The sequence below is a fragment of the Nothobranchius furzeri genome, chromosome 11, assembly GCF_043380555.1.
Source record: "Nothobranchius furzeri strain GRZ-AD chromosome 11, NfurGRZ-RIMD1, whole genome shotgun sequence".
In the NCBI taxonomy this organism is placed as follows: domain Eukaryota; kingdom Metazoa; phylum Chordata; class Actinopteri; order Cyprinodontiformes; family Nothobranchiidae; genus Nothobranchius; species Nothobranchius furzeri.
In genome coordinates this window covers 61,192,951-61,212,884 of record NC_091751.1, presented here as the reverse complement: position 1 = coordinate 61,212,884, position 19,934 = coordinate 61,192,951, and the positions used below count along the sequence as shown (strand labels likewise).

The following is a 19,934-nucleotide window of genomic DNA, read 5'->3' as shown; positions in this document are numbered from 1 at the left end:
AGATGAATTGTAAGCTTGGAACTTTGGCGGAGATTCGTTCTTTGGCACAAAAGATGGATGCCATCAAGGATAGAGTGGACAAATCAGCACGGATTGGGATAGTTTCATGTCCATTATTGGGATTTTGAGAGGTTGAGGACCAACAAACTGTAAGACAGAGAGGAAATTATCTCTGTCTGGCCCCAAAACAATTTCTAATCGGAATCTGGCATCCTTGTGCCTGCAAGGCTCCAACGAAAACTCCCCCCTCAGAAGATATGTGGAATGTGCCGTCGCTATGGCAACTCAACTCTGTCTCATTTCCCAGCCTGGGCGGGACTGCGGGAAGGCCGCCGAAGCGTCCAGGGTCACTGCAACCCTCCAACCCTCAATGCCCCCCCCCCCCAACCTACCACCCCACCTAGTGGACACTTATGTTGTGTTGTCTGAAGTCTGTTGCATATCTATCTGAGGTGTTGTTGTTTTTTGCAGAGCAAAGCTGCCCTCCCGGTGGAGGGTAACTTTGAAGTGCCTTTTATTCCCTCCACCTGGACCAATCCTCATGTAACCCTCTTATCTCTATTAAGGTAGCACGACTCAGGGTTGCGAATGACCACAGTCACCAATTCTTGTCATGTGTCTTGCCCATGTATGTCTGATCTCTGAATTGTGTGTACTGAAACTCTAATTTCCCTCTGGGATTAATAAAGTATCTTTGATTTGATTTGATTTGATTGTAGGGAGACCCACTTCTCTTGGTCATTTAAATGCATTTCTTTAACAGTACAAAGCAGTAAAACAAAGGGAAGTGGAAAAGAAAGATGCACTGATAACAATTTATAATCACATCACAGCCCCCTTAAGTAAGGGGGCTCTAATGGTTATCATAGATACTCAGAAAATATGTATTTAGTACGTTTTTGCCTTTCAGAGTATATCTACTTCATGATACCTTATGATTGTCACTACATGATGTATGCAAATGCTCAATCTCAGTCAGAGAAATCCCTCGAGTAACCGTTTTCACTCCTGTAACTAATTTATAGTATTTATGTTTGCCTCAACAATACACATATTGTTTACAGAAGGGACTGGGAAACAAAAAGGCAGGACACATGAATGTGACCCTATTTATACGCTGCTTATGAATAGTAACTGCTCTTCCTCTCCTCTCCTGCCTCTGCCCATGGGGACTCTGCTGTCACCTCATGCAGACTTCAGAATGCTTCTCCGTTCTGAATTTTGTCTTATCTTTCCACAGTGGGACGGCGTCGGCCCATTTCCAGACTTGGCCGAGCCCCCGAAAGGCATCCAGATGTTATGGCACCCCACCATCGTCAAGCCCTACCTCACTCTGTTGTCTGAGTGCTCCAATCCAGACACCCTGGAGGGAGCAGCTGGGGCTCTGCAGAACCTGGCTGCTGGCAGCTGGAAGGTAAGAGCTGGGTGTTATTGTCATGTTAAAGAGCATCTGCAACAAGGACTCAAATTTCTCATATTTACCCAAAAAGTGGCTCCAGAGGCATAAATCCAAGCAGGAAAAGTCAAATTCCTTCAAAAATTAGGATAGTTGGGTGAAAAACATTATATAACTATATAAATATGCTGAAGCTTTAAGTCTTAATGTGAAGACATCTGATAGATCTGGGTTCAAATGAATGCTTGAATGGTAGCGTAGAAACATTTATAGATAATATTGTCATTGAGTGACTTGTCTGCTGCCCTCTCTGTCCACCTCCTGTCTCCCAGTGGTCCGTCTACATCCGAGCGGCAGTACGGAAAGAGAAAGGTCTGCCCATCCTGGTGGAGCTGCTGAGGATAGACAACGATCGGGTGGTTTGTGCCGTGGCTACCGCCTTGAGGAACATGGCTCTAGACATTAGGAACAAGGAGCTGATCGGTGAGTGGTTCAGTCACACATGCAGTTTGGAACATTTAAATTATGCATCACACATTCCTACCAGTGGGACTTTGTTTTTCTAAATAAGTCAAACGGAATATTCCTAGTACTTGATATTGTTGCGAAGAGTAAAACCGAGTCACTTCAAATCTGAACAATTTTTCTTCTAGCGCCACGTTTTACTTAAAACCAGTTCAGTTACACCCTGACTGAAAAATGTTGCAGTGGAGACCGTACAGTCACTTTGCACAGAGGGAAACTTTTAGCAGAGCAGCTAAATGTGCTATGTAAGGTGGATTAGTGCTTTATTAGTGGAAAATAAGAAAAAGCCTACTCAGAGTATTTGACAACATACATGCAGATAGCATCTGACAGGCTGTATAGCTGCTCTGACTGATTGCTTGATGCTGGATTGTGTTTTTTTTTCTTTCCCCTTTGGAGACTGATGCCTGTAATAAACTCTGCTTTTCTGTTGGTCTCCATGGCAACTACCCCGTCTTTTTCTATTTACTCTGTTTGGAGCGTTTGGCTTTGAGCTAAACTGTGTGATGTCTTAGTTTGTGAAGGCAGCCGCCGATGTCCTCTGAGGACGTAGGCTAGGTAATGTCAGGTCCTCGTTTATTCTTTTTATTGTGCTGCCGAGGTGCGCGCATTTGTGTTTTTGGGAGAGCATGCTGTCTTGCCCTGAGTTGTGCAGTGGTCACAAAATGAAACTGTGTCTTGGCAGATTGTTGTCCACAGAGCTCTCGGCGGTAAATATTAAAGCTGTCGTCAGCGACGGCTCTGCTGTAAGCCAGCTGTTGCTCCATTGCTTCAGAATAAGAAATTCGATTAAGATCTGCACTTAAGTGTGTGTGTGTGTGTGTGTGTGTGTGTGTGTGTGTGTGTGTGTGTGTGTGTGTGTGTGTGTGTGTGTGTGTGTGTGTGTGTGTGTGTGTGTGTGTGTGTGTGTGTGTGTGTGTGTGTGTGTGTGCAAGAGACAATGTGAGGAGCTGTAGAATGTATACAGCATGAAAACACAAATAGTGTAAGTTGTCAGTTAGACGTGATGGGCCCACCGCCCCTAAGCACACCCTCACCCACCATCACCACCCCCACCACAACTCAGGGTGGTGACCCGATCAGAATGAGGGACCACGGGGCACAGAGAACAAGATTTCTTGACAGAATTACTCGAGTGTCATGGGAAATGTAGTCAGTCTGTGTCAGATCACCATGAGGCCACGGCCCCATCAGTGTCTGTCAGCTGTTCTGACAGTTTGGCCTTTTTTTTCCTTTAACAAAAATTAACTGTGAATATGTAGTAGTAGTAGTAGTAGTAGTAGTAGTAGTAGAAATAGTAGTAGTAGTAACTATTAGAAATCTCTTGTAAAAAATGGAAAAAAATAAAATAATGTATATATATATATATATATATATATATATATATATATATATATATATATATATATTGAGAGAGAGAGAGAGAGAGAGAGAGAGAGAGAGAGAGAGAGAGAGAGAGAGAGAGATGGATATAGATATAGATATATATGTATACACATACATACATTTCATCTCACTCTCCATGGGGGTTCACATCCTTTCAAGCTCAGGTCCTCCATCAGATACCTGGTAGCGTGAGGGTCTCTTTGCAGTATCTTAGCTGTTCCTAGAACTGCACTTTTCTGTACTCAGATGTCTGATGTTTTTCCTGGGATCTGCTTTAGCCACTCCTTCAGTTTGAGGGTTACGGCCCCGAGTGCTCTGATGACCACGGGCACCACGGATGTCTTCACTCTCCAGGCTTTCTCAACTTCTTCTTTGAGGCCCTGGTACTAGTTTCTCATGTTCCTTTTTCCTGATGTTGCCATCACTTGGTATTGCCACATCAACAACAATGGCTGTCCTCTTTGTTTGTCCACCACCCCAATGTCCGAATGGTACGTCATCACCATTTTGTCAGTCTGGATCTGGAAGTCCCACACGAGCTTGGCTCTCTCATTCTAAACCACCTTAGGGGGTGTTCCCACTTTGACCTTGGGGCTTCCAGTCCATACGCTGCACAAATGTTTCTGTCCACGATGCCAGCCACTTGGTTGTGGCGTTCCATGTATGCTTTCCCTGGCAGCATCTTACACCCTGCAGTTATGTGGTGGATTGTATCAGGGCCCTCTTTGCATAGCCTACACCTTGGTTCTTGTCTGGTGTGGTAGATCTTGGCCTCTGTTGCTCTGCTGTTCAGGGCTTGTTCCTGTGCAGCCATGATGAGCCTCTGTGCTGTCCTTCAGACCAGCTCTTTCTAGCCATTGGTAGGATTTCTTGATATCAGCCATTTCAGTTATCTGTCTGTGATTTATCCCATGTGTGTGTGTGTGTGGAGGGGGGGGGGGGTGGGGGGGGGGGGGGGGTTGTCCTTCCACAATGGTATTTCCAGCATCTCCTCCTCTGTTCGCCATTGTCTAAGACATTCACTGAGCATGTCATCTGTTAGGGTCTTGTCCTTGACGTGCTTATGAGTCTTGGATGTTTCATCCTGGATAATGGCTCTGACACATACTAGTCCTTGGCCTCTTTCCTTACAGCTAGTGTACTGGATTTGGGATGGAACCCTGCATGGTTAGGAGCTTCTGTCTTAACATCTGTGGTTTGTATTTCTTCCTTTGGCCAGCTTATTATTCCTGTAGGATATCGTATTACTGGCAGGGCGTAGCTGTTGACTGCCCGAATCCTGTTTTTGGCATTGAGCTGATTTCTAAGGACTTGCCTTACTCTTTGTCGACGTTTGTCTGTGGCTCCTTCTCTTGCGGCCTCATTGAGATTGCCATTTACATGTGGGATACCAAGGTACTTCCAGCTGTCCTCAATGTCTGTTGCTGTTCCTTCTGGGAGTGAGACCCCTTCTGTGTGGACTACCTTCCCTTTCTTTGTCATCATCCGACCACACTTTTAAAGTCTGAATGATATTCTGATATCAGTGCTGTAGATCCTGGTGGTGTGAATCAGTGAGTCGATGCCTCACTCGCTCTTGTCAAGAACGTGCATCAACATGAAAATAGTCTCCTACACCTATCTCCTGCATTAGCTTCAGCTAGAAAATCGATGGTGAAATTCTAGACTTTGAAAAACCTGAAAGATCTATGTCACACTGTCACTTAATGTTCATGGACTCACCCATCTTTACTCACGATAGGGAAGGCTGTTGTTGATTTAATCAATCAATCAATCAAAGCTTTATTTATAAAGCGCCTTCCGCGACCCTGTCGGGAAGCCCAAGGTGCTGATTTAGTGTCCAGGAAACAGCAGAGAACCACTCGACTAGCAAAAGCTAACCATTAGCAACTCCACCACATGGCAGAACTCCTTCAGGCTTGTGGTATTTGTGGAGATAAAACTTCAACTTTGCAAAACGAACAGAGTCAGTGGTAGAGTCGAGCTGCTGTTGTCCAATCAGAGGCCAGATGTCCAAATACCAGGAAATAAGTCTCCAAATAGTTAAGATTTTCAAGATTTTCAATCTTCAACTTTAATTTCTTCTCCCTTCCCTCTCCTCATGTTTACCTCCACCTCTACAGGTAAATATGCTATGAGGGACCTGGTGCACCGTTTGCCTGGAGGCAGCAACAACAACAACACCAGTAGTGGGGGAGGAGGAAATGCCAACAGCAGCAGCTTGGTGGGGAAGACCATGTCGGACGACACCATCACGGCTATATGCTGTGCGCTGCATGAGGTCATCACAAAGAACATGGAGAACACCAAAGCCCTGAGGGACGCTGGTGGCATCGAGAAGCTCATCGGCATCGCCCGCAGCAAGGGAGACAAGTAAGCCAAATGGGAAGACGTTCGTTAGCGAAGAGTGTAAACAAAGAAGAAAAAACGTCAATCTTCCAAACAAGGTTCAGCACTTCAGGAGAAGAGCTACTAAAAACCCTGTTTGTTTTGTTGGAATTGTTGGTACAATCTAATTTAAAATGGTGTCAAAAACAGGCTAAATGTACTGAACGGATCAACTGATGAAACCTAATGAAGCAGGAGGAAGTTCCAGTGGAGCATGGATAGAAACTGGTGTAACTTAACTTTACCAAGCAAAAAAGGTTTATTGGTTTAGATGTCAGCAGGTTTCATGACAAACGTCTAAGTAGTTGAAGTTTCCATTTCTATCATAATCGGGACAAAAAAGTTCACTTCTGTTTATTGTAATATGGTGAAATCTGTGTGAGTTATAGATGTTTGAATTCACTCGGCTTTGATTCTCAGCCATCAACAAATGACTGAAGTGTTGTGTTTCTCTAAGATGAAGATGCAAATCAGCCAAATGGCACTTGCCTGAGACATCATTTGAGGCAAAATTGTTCCCAACTGTCACACCCAAAGATTTAAAATTATCATGATGATGCACAATTGCCAAAAAATAAAGGTAATTTCTCACTGGCTCCCTGCTTTGCGTCTCTGGCATCCCGGAATTCAAAACATTAGCATTTACTAAAATGTCTCAGAGAAATAAAGTTTAATTTCCCAGATGCCGATAATGGCATATGAGCCAATTAAACTCACATCCATCAGTCGAGTCAGAGCATGGAGGAAGCAGGGTGAAATATTAACCAGTTAATCAATCAGAAAAACAGTTTTGCGTGTTTGGCCTAAATCAATTTATATCTGACGACTGAAACAATGTGGCTGTCTGTGATTGAAGGTGTAGCGAGCTGATGATTAACAACATTGGCTGGTTTTACAACCCCAACCTGCAGCAAACATCAAACGTACGGTGAAGCTTTACGCTGTGTGTTTTTGCTCTCTGCTGAATTCCCAGACATAATCCCAAAGTGGTGAAAGCAGCGTCTCAAGTCCTGAACAGCATGTGGCAGTACAGAGACCTACGCAGTCTTTACAAAAAGGTACAGCCTTCGTCTGGAAGTAAAACACTAAACATGTCCGTCATGTGGGTGTTTTCATCATGAATATGACTGGAAGCTATGCGAATGGAGCGATATCTCCGAAGCCTCTCATCTCTTTTCTTTCCATCTTACCTCAGGATGGTTATTCTCAGTACCATTTTGTTGGCTCCTCCTCCACAATAGAGCGAGACAGACAGCGACCTTATTCTTCCTCTCGCACTCCTTCCATCTCTCCGGTGCGGACTTCCCCCAACAATCGATCAGGTGAGTCTGCACCTCCCCCTCTCCTGTCTTTCCCTTTAACCCCCATCCTTCTTTGCTGGCAGAGTCCAGTCAAACGAACGCTGCTCCTTTATAGCTCAAGACGGCTTTCACCTTCACACTGCAGCGACTACTGACAAATTACTGTGCTGTCAGGTAAAATCCTTGCTCCAAACCCATTAAGAAAGTTTCCCGCCCTTGTGTTGTCAAATTTAGTCTTTGAATAATATGAGTCTCTGAGGTCTTAGAGGCACAATAAGTACAAATTTCACAGTGAAATATTCATAAAACAGTCTAATGTCTCTCAGCCAGCAGGGGGTTGTTAGTTTTTCTCCTTTAAATATTGACAAAAAGACACGTAGTAAGAAGCCACGGCATCTTTTTGTTTTACTCTAATATCGAGTGTAAAAGGCTAGAAGCTAACGTTGAGCTAACACTGCTAACAATGAATTATAAACAAATTGTTGGCTCTAAAAAAGTCTTAAGCTACTAATGAATTATCAAAATATCACTATTACAGTGAAATATATTTTTATACTTATCAATTTACCGTGTATGACTCGTCTTCTAGAATCTTCTGGCGCTGATTCGTAACTGGCAACAGCCGACTAGTTTTGTTTAGAAAATGGGCTGCAGTACCCAAATTTGACCACATGAGGTAATTCTTGCTTCATTCTTACATAATGCATCTTTAATGGTTCAAAGATACTTTGTTAATCTGAGAGGGAAATTAATGGTCCTGGACTGATGAAACTTTCTGACCATGTGTAACGTCTTTGCTATTTGTGGAGCCAAAGAATCAGATCAATTAAATGTATTTAAAAGGTGCATTATAATTTTTTTCCCACAAACATTTAGAAAAACCTCAGTTTACAGCTACATTTAGTATATTTAGCTAAAAAAATCACATTCAAAACAAATCTTTACCACGAAGTACAAGCATATGTGTGTGTGTGTGTGTGTGTGTGTGTGTGTGTGTGTGTGTGTGTGCGTGCGTGCGTGCGTGCGTGCGTGTGTGTGTGTGTGTGTGTGAAGTTTAGTCTAATTATTTTGAATAAATTCCACTTAACTGGTAAGGGAAGAGGTCCACTATCGAGCAACTCAGGGTCCCTTTGATGGTAAGATTGATGATTGAATGGATTCACTTAATCATAGGGATTATCGTATATGTTACTTTTGCCTTTAATTTAAAAGTAAATTTGACATCTTTATTAATTACAGTTCCCAGTTTACATATAGACACAGGTAGTCCTTTGAGGTCACACTCGGATATAAACGCTCCATTGTGTGGTACAGCTTCAGCAATGAACTCATTTCAACAGCAGTCGCTGACAGAAAACTGATGGACTGGTGATATTATCACCGAGCATTACAGAGCATCTGAATCAATGTTAACTACTTTATAACATATAGGAGAGACACAAAGAGGCAGAGGCAGCCCCACAGACTGGCTGCTTCATGTGAAAGCCTGTTGATCATACTGCATTGTTCTGAAAGAGAGCAGGATTTCCACCGGCGTGGCTCACTAGACCACTCATCCCCTCGTATCAGTGTTTTATTTCAAAACATGCAGAAGGAATGACTCAGTATCATGGACATAATTTTCACTTTAGAAGTGGGGGGGACACGGGGGTGGGGGGTATCTTTACAGTATGTTCTAATGGAAAACCGGCTTCAGCACAAACGGTTGTTTTCTGCTTGGTCCTAGAGCTCAACCAGTGTCAATTTAATATAGTGTAATATTGTTTTTGGATGGTAAAAAGTGCAGGGGTCAAAACTTGACTTTGGGAAAAGTGGGGGGGACATGTCCCCCCTGTCCCCCCCCAAAATTACGTCCATGCTCAGTATTTGAAATCACACAGTTGTCCAAAAGTAAAGATCTGTTACAAATGTCTCTCACCAACTGAGTCATAGCACAAACCGTAGAGGCAATATTACTTTTTAGAAAAGCCTCAGAGTTCCGAGCTTCAGCTGAGAGTAAAACCAGCAGCTCAGACGTGCAGAGGAACGACGCACCCCGACCTTTCTGCCGTGAACAGGTTTTAGAATGTTGTAAATACTTGTTGTCCCTCCTGTGTGATAATAAAATGTTAATGAAGGTAAAGGTAAAGATATTCCGTGTGTGTGTGTGTGTGTGTGTTTGTGCACGTATGTAGCGAGTGCTCCTGCATCCCCAAGAGAGATGATGGCACTGAAGGAGAGAAAGGCAGACTACGAGTCGACTGGCAATGCCAGTTTCCATGGCAACAAGGGCGAGCACACGTCCCGGAAGGACGCCATGGCGGGTAGGATTTCCATTTTGCATGTCTGTCACAAAGACACTCTTCTTTTTTCCCAGGAGTGGCTGTGCTCAGTCGGAGTAACGGGTCTGGAGACAGAAAGAGTCACAGATCTTTTACAGACACTCGTTACACGTGTGCAGTCAGAGTTTTGGGAGGATACGTTATGAACAGTGGGAGAATAAATCCTGCTCTCATACGTATTCGACAGAGAGACATTTTTGGACTCAATCATTAAAATTGTTTATTTTTATAAACAGTTAAAAAAACAAGACAGGTTTGCTTAATTGAAAACACTTGGATACATTTCCTGCTTCCTTTGCGACTGTCGGGTTTCTTGTGATTTTGTGGCAAATGAGTCTTTTCATTGTCCTTCTGAAATATCTAATGATTACAATGAAACACAATAGGCTTGAAATAATAAACAGCCACCTTTTTGATTTGAATAGCTCCTTAGAACAAGTCTCAATCTCAATTATCTTCTCTGTCACTGCAGGACAAATCTCTGGTGGATCTTCGACTCTTCATCGAGGAGCATATGTGTCTCCTACTGATGACCTAAAGTATAATCAGGTAGGGCTTCAAACTTTCTCACTTTTGTATAAAACTTCATGCTCACAGCTGTAATCCTTTATACTATCAGATTAAGCGATAAACGGAATTCACTGATGAAATTAAGAATAAGAAAGCATGTTCCCTTTTAAATGAACCCGCTGGTTTTGAACAGGTTTTAGTTCCGCTAATCAAAAGCATTGATCTTCAATAAAGTCGAATGCTTATGTAAAGCAGTAGTTTGGTGGTTTTAAACATTTAGATGTGTCTGATGAAGTTGGGAAATAAAAAGATAACAGGAATAATTTTAGAGATCAAACACTGCTTCTCGTCAATCTGGAAAAGCCCTTAATCTGAGTAGGATTATTACCACAATCGGAAAACATTAAAAAACTTCCAGTTAGACGAAATCATAAATTAATCTTGTGATCAGACTGTATAATATTTATAAATGGAGGTATAAAAAGATATGAAGAAATCAAGAGTCCGAACCTAGAAGTAAAAAAAAGTCAGTAAATCTGGAGTTCACTCTCATTTAATCTGTTCTGAGCCGTTTGCCTGTGGAGATGCTTTGTTTGTTCACTACGGAGGTGTCAAAATGATCAATTCAGAAGGAGAGAACTGGGCAAATCAAACATCATCAGGAAAAGGTCTTTTCTCACTGGAATACGCTTGCTTTTAATTATGCGCACACACATGCTTATCATGGCTGCCTTGCTTTACTTGCATTTGGTTGAGGCGTTGGTTGCGCCTGCTGCCGGTGTCAAAGCGAGGGAAGACTTATCACAGCCTAGGCCAACGCTTCGGCTGTCACATGAATCTAAATCATCTCATAAGGATTGCAAATCTGAACTATTGATAATTGTGTTTTTGTTCTCAAAGCTTTTTGACACAGCTTTTCGCCTGAAGCCACACTCTTGGAGAACTGCCCTTTAGAAGAAGCGTTGAACCCCGATCAAAGTACGCTCAGTACGATTTATTAACGATGGGACTTTAGGGGGCTTGTGAATCTGGGAAAACTGAGAGTCTGCCACAAAAAGAGACAAAGAGAGACAATACAGAGGAAGATTCATTCAAATCACTGCTTAATTTGTTTCAGACAGCTAATCAACAATGCCTGTAATGTTTTTGCTTCCCTTCCAGATTTCTTCACAAGGCTTACAATCGGAGCCCTACCCTCCTTTCCAAAACCCTCCCCCGACTGACAATGGCAACTACGAGGATCAGGCCTTCTACGAGAACCAGGTTCACGCAGGAGGTCGGCCACCACAGGGGGATCTCAATATGCACCTGCAGGGCCTCAAGTCCACCGGGAACTATGTAGACTTCTACTCGGCCTCGCGGCCGTACAGTGAGCTCAACTACGAGACCAGCCACTATCCAGCCTCACCAGACTCTTGGGTCTGAAGGGACACAAGGGTGGAGGAAGAGGAGGAGGAGGAGGAGGACAAGATGAAGGATGGAATACAAAACAGAAAGTGAGCATAGTTGAAGGGTGGAACGAGATCTGGGAGGACAGTTTCTCACCCTCCTCATCCTCCCCTGTAGTTTCTGAGTAGCATTATAGACAGGACAGAGGAAGGACGGAGCACAAGAAACAGAGACACGTGGACGGGACATAAGTCTCCTCTCAGAGTCGTGGAGGAAGGAGCAAGAGGAGGCAAAAACAGACCGGAAGAGCAGCCACGCATGTGCATGCACACTACCAACCGATCTGACACACATTTTGTTTCTGTGTTCAGTTCAAGATCCAAAACTGTGAGAGATGGAGGAAAGACATCTGGGCCAGGAGGCTTTTGGCTAAAGAACGTAATAGAGACGGGTATGGCGAGGCTGTCTGTGGGGAAACTTGGAGGTGCGACGTCGCCAAACAAGTAAAGATTATAAGGAATGGTGAAAGAGGAAAAGAGACTCCAAAGGGAAGCAAAACGGAATGTGTCAGAGAAGCCTGGTTTATCCCTGTAAATATGTGGTATAGCAACATGGCTTGTAGTAACGTGAAGCACAAGAAGCAGAGCCGTAGGACATGCAGTACATCATGCAAACTTTGGTTTCTCATCACGATGTATCCTCCTCCGGGCGGAGAACACCTCTGGACTTCTTGATCATTTGTAACACTTTTTATTTCTCTTCTTTTCTTTGGTTGTGTTTTTACTTTTTTAAACCCTGATTGTAAAGTATTTGGTGTACATTCACAGAGATGCATTGTGTCCTTGTACATTGCACTATTTTCTGTGTCATGTCTGGCCTTTCGCCTCACACTCCTCGTTTAATATCACGCGTAATGCACTCCTAACTCGCCCGTCTACTTGTTCCAAATGTGAAACACTGGTTGTGAAACGCCGGGTCACGGTGCTCCTACTTTGATGATGGTACCAGCTGCCAGAACGTCTACCGAGAGGTTTAAACACGAGCAGCATCTTCTGCTCCACTTGCTTTACTTTTCTAGGCTCACTTACATGTTTTGGTACTTATCTGTTTTGTATTAACGTCACAAATCCTCTCTTTTTGTTCAGGGGGAGCCCTTCCTTCTAGTGACCTGTCCTTCATTGTGTAAATAACCGTGCCAAACAAGCGTTTTTTCCCCCCCTCAGCTAAATGGGGGGACGTTTAGGGTGCATTATAAAAGGGTCCAAATAGAGCTGAAGGTTTTCAGCTAAACATCCTTGATGCCAGTTTGTACATGCTTTGTTTTCTGTTTGGTTTTCTTAAACGTGTTTTGCTGAGAACAAGTGAACACTAGGATTAAGTTTTTTTTAAACGAGGGGCAAAAACTGGAGAAAGAAAACCCCAAGGGGCAGCAAAACTGGGCGGAGCTTAACTTGCTTGAACGTTGTACAAAATTAGTAGACTTCTGTGTTGTAAAATAATCAATGTTTAAAGTACGAAAAAAAATTGAAACACTTTTTTGAGAGATGGGTGGCAATCCTAACTTCATGGTAGACAAATCTGTTAATAGAGTATGGATATATATTATATAAATATAAATATATACTTTTTATGTGCAGATGTGGATGTCACTAATAGCAGCAACATTATGGGGTTAAAGGCTTGTATTAAAAAATACAAAAAAATACAGCTACATGTAGGCATTTTGTTCACATCTTCTTTTTTCTGGTCAACACACTAAATCGTCAACTTTGTGTAGTAATGTTGTTGCTATGTGGAGTAGAATAGACCGGGGCCCGGGGATCCGCTTTGTCAGTCCAAAAAGGTGCTACATCCAGAGAAGTATTACCAACACGTCTGTATTTTTACAGTGGCCACCTCTCCAGTGTGTTAGCAGATTATCAGGTGGGAGTTCAGTTGATCCCATCGTGTCTAAAAGTAAAAAAATAAAATGCATAAGTATTTATCATCAGGACTTAATTGTAGAGGATGACAACAGACCCCGGCCCTCCCTACCCACTGCTGTTTTAGAAGTCTTAGGGGGTCATCTTCCAAAGCTTGAACAACGACTCGTGATGCAAGTGCTCCCCACAAACACACACTGGATTTAAAAAAGAAAAGAACAGAAACAGATGTGCTGTATTTGTTAGTATGCATCTGGAAACTGACAACATTCTGTATGTCTTTGTGATCCTTAGGCAGAAAACCTGACTATAAGACCTGTATGGAGATATAACGTCGGTGACCTTTTTTGTTGCTAGACCAAATGTGTTTTAAAGAGACAATTGTGAATCTTTCTATTGCCTCAAACAGATTGCAACTGCTCCAAAAATATAAACGGACCATTGAAGAACATCTGATTTCTGATTTGTTTTTGTATGAGTTTTAAATCACACATGAACACATGAAAACTACTTACAGGTTGAGACAGGATATTACAAGCAGCTGTTTAAAACTCCTCCTGGCGGTTATTGATCATCCTCAGTCAGAAACAGCCTGTTTCATGTTACTGACGGCTCTTGGTAACAAACCCTGCAAGCATGTCAAAAGGTCATCTGCATGTAAATCATCACATCAAGTTTACTTTCATGAGGACTAGAAAACAAGAACAAGACCAGCAGCCACTTTGGCATGAGCAAAGAGAAAAATCCTTCAAGAACTTGGACTAACCTGGTTTCTTATGCATTTATCCAATCAGCTAATCCCAAGATGACAACAGCGTCCTGATTTTCAAAATCTTAAAGACCAAGTTTAGTTGTTGTTTTTTCGAATCCATCTGGATTGTGAACTTTTACTTTAAGATCGGTGCTTAATTGTAATTTTAAATCCAACCGTTCACTGCCAATGACAAAGTCTTCATTTGCATTTTTTTACTTTACCTTCATCCGCGTACGTCACACGTCACGTGATCAGGAAGCAGAAAATCCATGTGTTAGGAGATCGTTTTGGGCCGCTGCTGTAAAAACAGGTGAGGCGTGAACCGGAAAAGTGTCTGTCGATCACAATTCAACAACGGATTATGAAAGAACGGATAAAGCTCGAAACGTGCAGATTCTTCCAGATGTAAGAGGTGAGTCTCCGCTTTGTTTTGGTTGTTTTGGCATCTACATCATCCTAGCGCGCAACGTTCTGTGAATCTTAAAAAAAACTGTAAAAATGGTGAGAAACGCTGGCAGCTAAGGGCTTTACCGTTCAAGAAACGTCTGGCAGTGAATTAGTTAAATGAAAAGCAACATGACTAGGAGAGAAACTTTGGAATCCTTCTTCCTGGAAGGACTCACCAGTTGCTTCAAGGAGATCCTCAGTTGTTCTCTGAACTGCATGTTCAGGGTCTGTCCTGGAATCTTATTCTAATGGGGTATAACCTGTAGACCTCAAGAGTCATTCTGATCAGAGGTCTAAACCACCTCACATGACCTTTCTTTGGTGGGTAGAAGCTGCAGCTCTACTCCAGTCTCCTCCCAGATAACGGATCTCCTCACCTTTAGTCTAAGGTAGAGCCCGTTCAGCCTACAGAGCAAGATCAATTCAGCTGCTCGTATTCAGGATGTTACTATTTACATTTTACATGGTGAAATGATGAACCCGTAGATCAGGAGCTTTCAGTTCAGCTTCTCATTCAGCACAAAAGACAATGTCTCAGTTTTTGGTTCCTGTCTCACTCAGTTTGTTTTATCTTGTTCAAGTTAAAATAAATAAGTTGAAAAATACAAGAAAACTGCAGAGATTTCTGATTTGAACATTAATATATTTGGAGTCCGTTTCGTTTTGCCAGACTTAAACAAACGTAATGATTGTTGGTTTTTTTACGACTTCTTTTGTTTTTGGCTTTTTTGATGCATCAAAATGCAAAATAATTAAAGGTGCATTACCTAAGAATGAAGTACGAAGTACATTCTGCGGTCAAATTTGGTTACTGCAGCCAATTTTTTTTAACAAAACAGTTACTTTCTCACCCCGTTCCAGGAGCTTTTTCCAGGAAACAGTGGAACCTGATCTGCTTATCTCAACTGTCTGTAGAGGATTCTGAAGACGTATGGATATTCGTGGTGTTGGTGTCAGGTTTCTTGCCGTTTGGTCTGAGCGGTTACCTGGCTTACCGGAAAATTAATGAGCTGTCGAGGAATATTGGCTCTTTCCCAGAGCTCAGGGATGGATTACACTGCACTGTGAATGCATAAACTCGTATAATTGTCGAGATGAGTCGTAAGCTTGGAAATTTGGTTGAGATTCATGCATTGGCACAAAGGGTGAATGTGATCAAGGAGCGAGTGGACGAATCAGCACAGATTGGGATAGATTAATTTACGCCATTATTGGATTTTGAGAGGTTGAGGACCAACGGAACTTTAAGACAGAGAAGAAGTTGTCTCCATCTGGCCCCAAAACAATTTCTTACCTGAATTTAGTGCCCTTGAGCCTGTGAGGCTGAAACGAACCCCCCCGTAGTCTGACCGCTGCAAAATGCCTTCTCCAGCAAATCCCAAAGATTCTCAATGAGGTTAAGGTCTGGACTCTGTGGTGGCCAATCCACGTGTGAAAATGATGTCTCATACTCCCTGAACAACTATTTCACCATTTGAGCCTGATGGATTCTGGAATTGTCATCTTGGAATATGCCCGTGCCATCAGGGAAGATGGAATAACCTGGTCATTCAGTATATTCACGGAGTCGGCTGACCTCATCTTTGGAGCCCCTCCTGTTGCTGAACCTGGACCTGACCAACAGCAGCCCCAGATCATAACACTGCCCCCACAGGCTTGTACAGTAGGCCCGCAGCATGATGGGTGCATCACTTCATCTGCCTCTCTTCTTACCCTGATGCACCATCACTCTGGAACAGGGTCCATCTGGACTCATCAGACCAGTTTTAATAATGCGTCGGACAGTTCTTAACCCAGTTATACTCGTTTCTGCATTCTCCTTAGATGTTGCATGCCAATGATCTGACCCTTCCCAAACAGTCTAACATCTTTTCCACGACCACCAGATGTGTCTTTCCACATAGTAGTTTAAGAAATGGGAAGCAGCTCACTGAACAAGTTGAGGTCAAATTACTTGTTGCCAGCTGAAAACTAATCACCCATGCAGTAATTATCCAATAAGAGGCTTGTACCTATTTGCTTAGTTAAATCCAGGTGGCAACTTTTATTTGGCTGAGCAACGTGCTTTTCACTCTAACGTCGAGTTGTTGGCAATTGGAAAAGCTTGAGATATTTTTTAAAGCTGACTATTTGCTCCAAGTTCACCATTAGCATTGTTAGCTCAACGTTAGCCCAACGTTAGCTTTCTGCCTTCTTTACTCCATATAAGTCACACCAAATGTATTTATTACTCATGTAGTCCAGGTGCTTCTAGATGGACTGTCATCTACACCGACTTTTGTGCGTGTGCTGAACATCTCCAGATATCTGAACCCATTGTTGCGCAACGAGTGCTTCCCTTCCATGTGCACAGTGCCAGAGTCTATGTAGGGGAAACACTGGATAATGCATCACAGGTAACCCGCACCCTTCCTTCTGCCCCATCCCCCCATTCACCCCACTGATTGGGAATCACTGCAAAACGGAAACCGGACTGCATCTGCCCTGTATTCGGAGTGAAAGAGACTTTAGCGTAAAACAAAAATATGCTTCTCAGGGATACCAGACATTACTTCTGGGTTGCTCCTGTTTCTGGCTTAGGTTGACAAATGCCGGTGCTGTGACGCAGAGCTGGCAACTTCGCCGACACATGGATTGTGAACAGTGACTATGACACTTTTTGGCCATTTTGTGAGGAGACAAACACCAGCAGATCTGTTTCAACATAACCTTCCTTCCAAAATGATTAGACTCACTCATTGGATACTCATCTTTAGACTGTTTTGTGCTTATTTCATTGAAAAAGTCTTACATGTTGTACCTTTAACTAAGTGCAGAGGTAAGGGAGGAAAATCATTTAGAGCATTTATGCCTTTGCAAAGACAAGAGGAAGACTATTTAGAACATTTGTGAGGTATTTCTTAGTGAGGAAAGTGTGTGTGTGTGTGTGTGTGTGTGTGTGTGTGTGTGTGTGTGTGTGCGCGCGCGCGCGCGTGCGTGCGTGTAGATGTTTATCTCAGTGCTAAAGATGCCTACTGAGGGTTGACCTGTAAAGGGTCATGAGTGCTCTCTGGTGGTCAACAGTGGACACTGCACAGCAGGTCGGGGTGGCAGCCATTTTAGTCCTGCAGGTCTAATCTGCATGAGTCTTCACAGAAAGATCAACACGCTGCAGGACCACAGTGCATCTGGCTTGTGTTTCTTATGTCGCCACAAGTGCTGAAGTGCACGAGAGGAACATCTGTCTCCCATCCAAACACAGAGTTACCATCCATCTTTCTCCTCCTTTCAGGTGGTTTTACAGATCCTCAGGTAGCTGTTCAGCTCCCAGCAGTATGTTTGTGGGGAATTACTATGATCCACCTCTCAGTTTGACTTACTGTTTTAATTTTTTTTTAGATCTACACAAATTTGGGTCATCTTCAAATAAAATAGAGAAACCACAGAGTTACTTTAGTGCTATTATCGACTTTAAAAAAACAACATATTAATTGATACTGAATAATGTGTCAGCTGAGCATTGTTTTAATGCTACCACACCCAAGAGTAATTATTTTAATCTCTGTGTGCATTGACAAAACACAAACGTCACACAGTTATTACCATTCATTACAACTTCATTTAAATACATTTCCTCTCTAAACCACAGTCATGTTTCATGTTCAGATAAAAGCTGTTGTAAACAGTCAAAAATAAAAGCTTATAAGTGATTAAAATGATGTCAATGTCCAAGAATTAATTGCAACATTTTAAGGCAAGGGAATTTTAGTTCAGAAATTAATTTGGCTTGCAGTTGTTGTTTAGATGTGTTTTGCTTATCTGGGTTTTTAGTGTACTTGATTACTTTATATGTAAAACTGAGCCACCGCTGAGTTAAAAAATTTCTTTGAAGGTTTCTGAGATCTTGACTTCATCATCAATGTCCATCTCCAGAGAAAAAATAATTGTTTCTGATACCTGAGATTTCCCGTCTATACAAAGTCCCATCCTTGAGAGAGCAAAAAATAAACTATTAATAAATGTAATTATGTATTTAATTACCAAGCGTAAGAATTAAGAGAAGAATCAGAGCATAAAATCAAACAAATTTGATTGTTTTATTTTTGTTTCAATAGATACTGATTACAACACTTCCTGTTAGGGCTGGGTAATAAATCAAAACCTTATTGTTATCAAAATTTCTGACTCTAACCAATTTCCTTTTCCCATGTCAATAAACTGGGTAATAAAAAAATGTGTGGGTTGGCGAGATTCATGTCCCTTTAAGGAGCTGAACCACCTCAAGTCACATGACAACGTGACTCAACGTAATACGCGTGACAACCCCATCTAGTGGACAACTTTTGTTTTTGCGCATACATGTAGTTATTGTTTATCGCAACTCCTCAATATACCGTGATATTGATTTTAGGCCATATCGCCCAGCCCTACTTTCAGTTAATAAAATGTAAACAAAATCATGTTTACATGGTAATTAAAAAAAAGTGGAGGTAAGAATTGTAAAATACTGTATAAAGCTGCTCTAAAAAACAAGGATTTCACCTCATTCTGAAGGTGGATTTCTAAGGTTTAGTTACAATTCTGAGTTTGTGCCACTAGAGGGCATTCTGTTTTGATTTTCCCAATTGTTTGTTCTTTAATGAAGAAACCACCGTGAATAAACTAATCACTTTGTTCATTCCTGTTTTAGAATCATGATTTTGGTAACAGCGTCTGGATTCCGCAGCTGAAGGTATATTTAAGCAAGAGAAAGTCACTTGGCTACTGAACTGCTAGTTGCTATTAGAATGATAATCCTGGCTTAAAACCATTTTTCTTTCTGTAAACACCATATTTGTCGTTTTACTTCAAAACATTTACACTGCAGCTTTTATAGTTATTTCTCCTGATGTCGATGCAAAACTGAAACGTGGATGTTGTCATCCAGGAACAGCTAATGACAGCCCCCATACGTCTTCGCTCACAGATTGGGAAACATACATTACAGACAGTAGACGTTCCCGTGATGGCTTTAGAAGTCAGAATGTCAGTGAAGAACTAAGCTGTTTATTTTTGGCTCTGCCTTTCAGCTTCGCCACAAAGCTCTAACAAAGCCTGTGTGAGCTGGCTCCTCAGCTCCGCTGTCAAATTCTGCAGCAGTGATTTTCTTCCTCAAAGATAACCTGTTGTACTCTGCATGAGTGGTGAATGACTTTTGACTTCCTCCTGTGCGCCGTGCTCCTGTCTTGCTTCAATCAGCTCAAGTAGCCAGAAAGAAATCTTTGGTCTTCTTACCAAGCCAAGATCGGCCAAATGCTCCAGAATAAATGACGTGATAAAAGCTATCAAAAGGCCTAAAATCTTACATCTTTACAGAAATTAGGGATATATTTTGTGCTTTTGAATGTCTTGCACCATTAACTACACCTCACATAAATAGTGAGTGGATTCAAGTAAAAACAAGGCAACAAGTCAATGTGTAGCATAGGAAAAGCCTTAATGTCAGAGGTCACCAGACACTGAACTGTCCAGTCGGCTTCGTCTGCCCAGAATACCGTGTACTTTCCAATTTAAAACACATGCTGTTTATCGCCTAAAGGTTCAATAATATTGATAATCCATATTTTTATGGAATAT

General features: G+C 42.2%; 1 protein-coding gene across 12 annotated transcripts in view; it reads left to right on the top strand.

Moving 5' to 3' along the window:
• ctnnd2b (catenin (cadherin-associated protein), delta 2b) overlaps positions 1 to 13,594 on the top strand; it is a 225,541-nt gene extending 211,947 nt beyond the window's left edge. For 8 of the 12 annotated variants that reach the window (XM_054735870.2, XM_054735916.2, XM_054735767.2 and 5 more), the window contains 8 exons: positions 1,241 to 1,414; positions 1,729 to 1,879; positions 5,431 to 5,680; positions 6,660 to 6,753; positions 6,891 to 7,017; positions 9,171 to 9,299; positions 9,790 to 9,866; positions 10,989 to 13,594. In XM_054735870.2, the coding sequence (XP_054591845.1) occupies positions 1,241 to 1,414; positions 1,729 to 1,879; positions 5,431 to 5,680; positions 6,660 to 6,753; positions 6,891 to 7,017; positions 9,171 to 9,299; positions 9,790 to 9,866; positions 10,989 to 11,252 (1,266 nt within the window). In that variant the 3' untranslated portion in view covers positions 11,253 to 13,594. The remainder of the gene's footprint in view (positions 1 to 1,240; positions 1,415 to 1,728; positions 1,880 to 5,430; positions 5,681 to 6,659; positions 6,754 to 6,890; positions 7,018 to 9,170; positions 9,300 to 9,789; positions 9,867 to 10,988) is intronic. The other 4 variants (XM_054735967.2, XM_054735815.2, XM_054736039.2 and 1 more) reach the window with 1 other exon arrangement.
• The last annotated feature ends 6,340 nt before the right edge of the window (positions 13,595 to 19,934 follow it).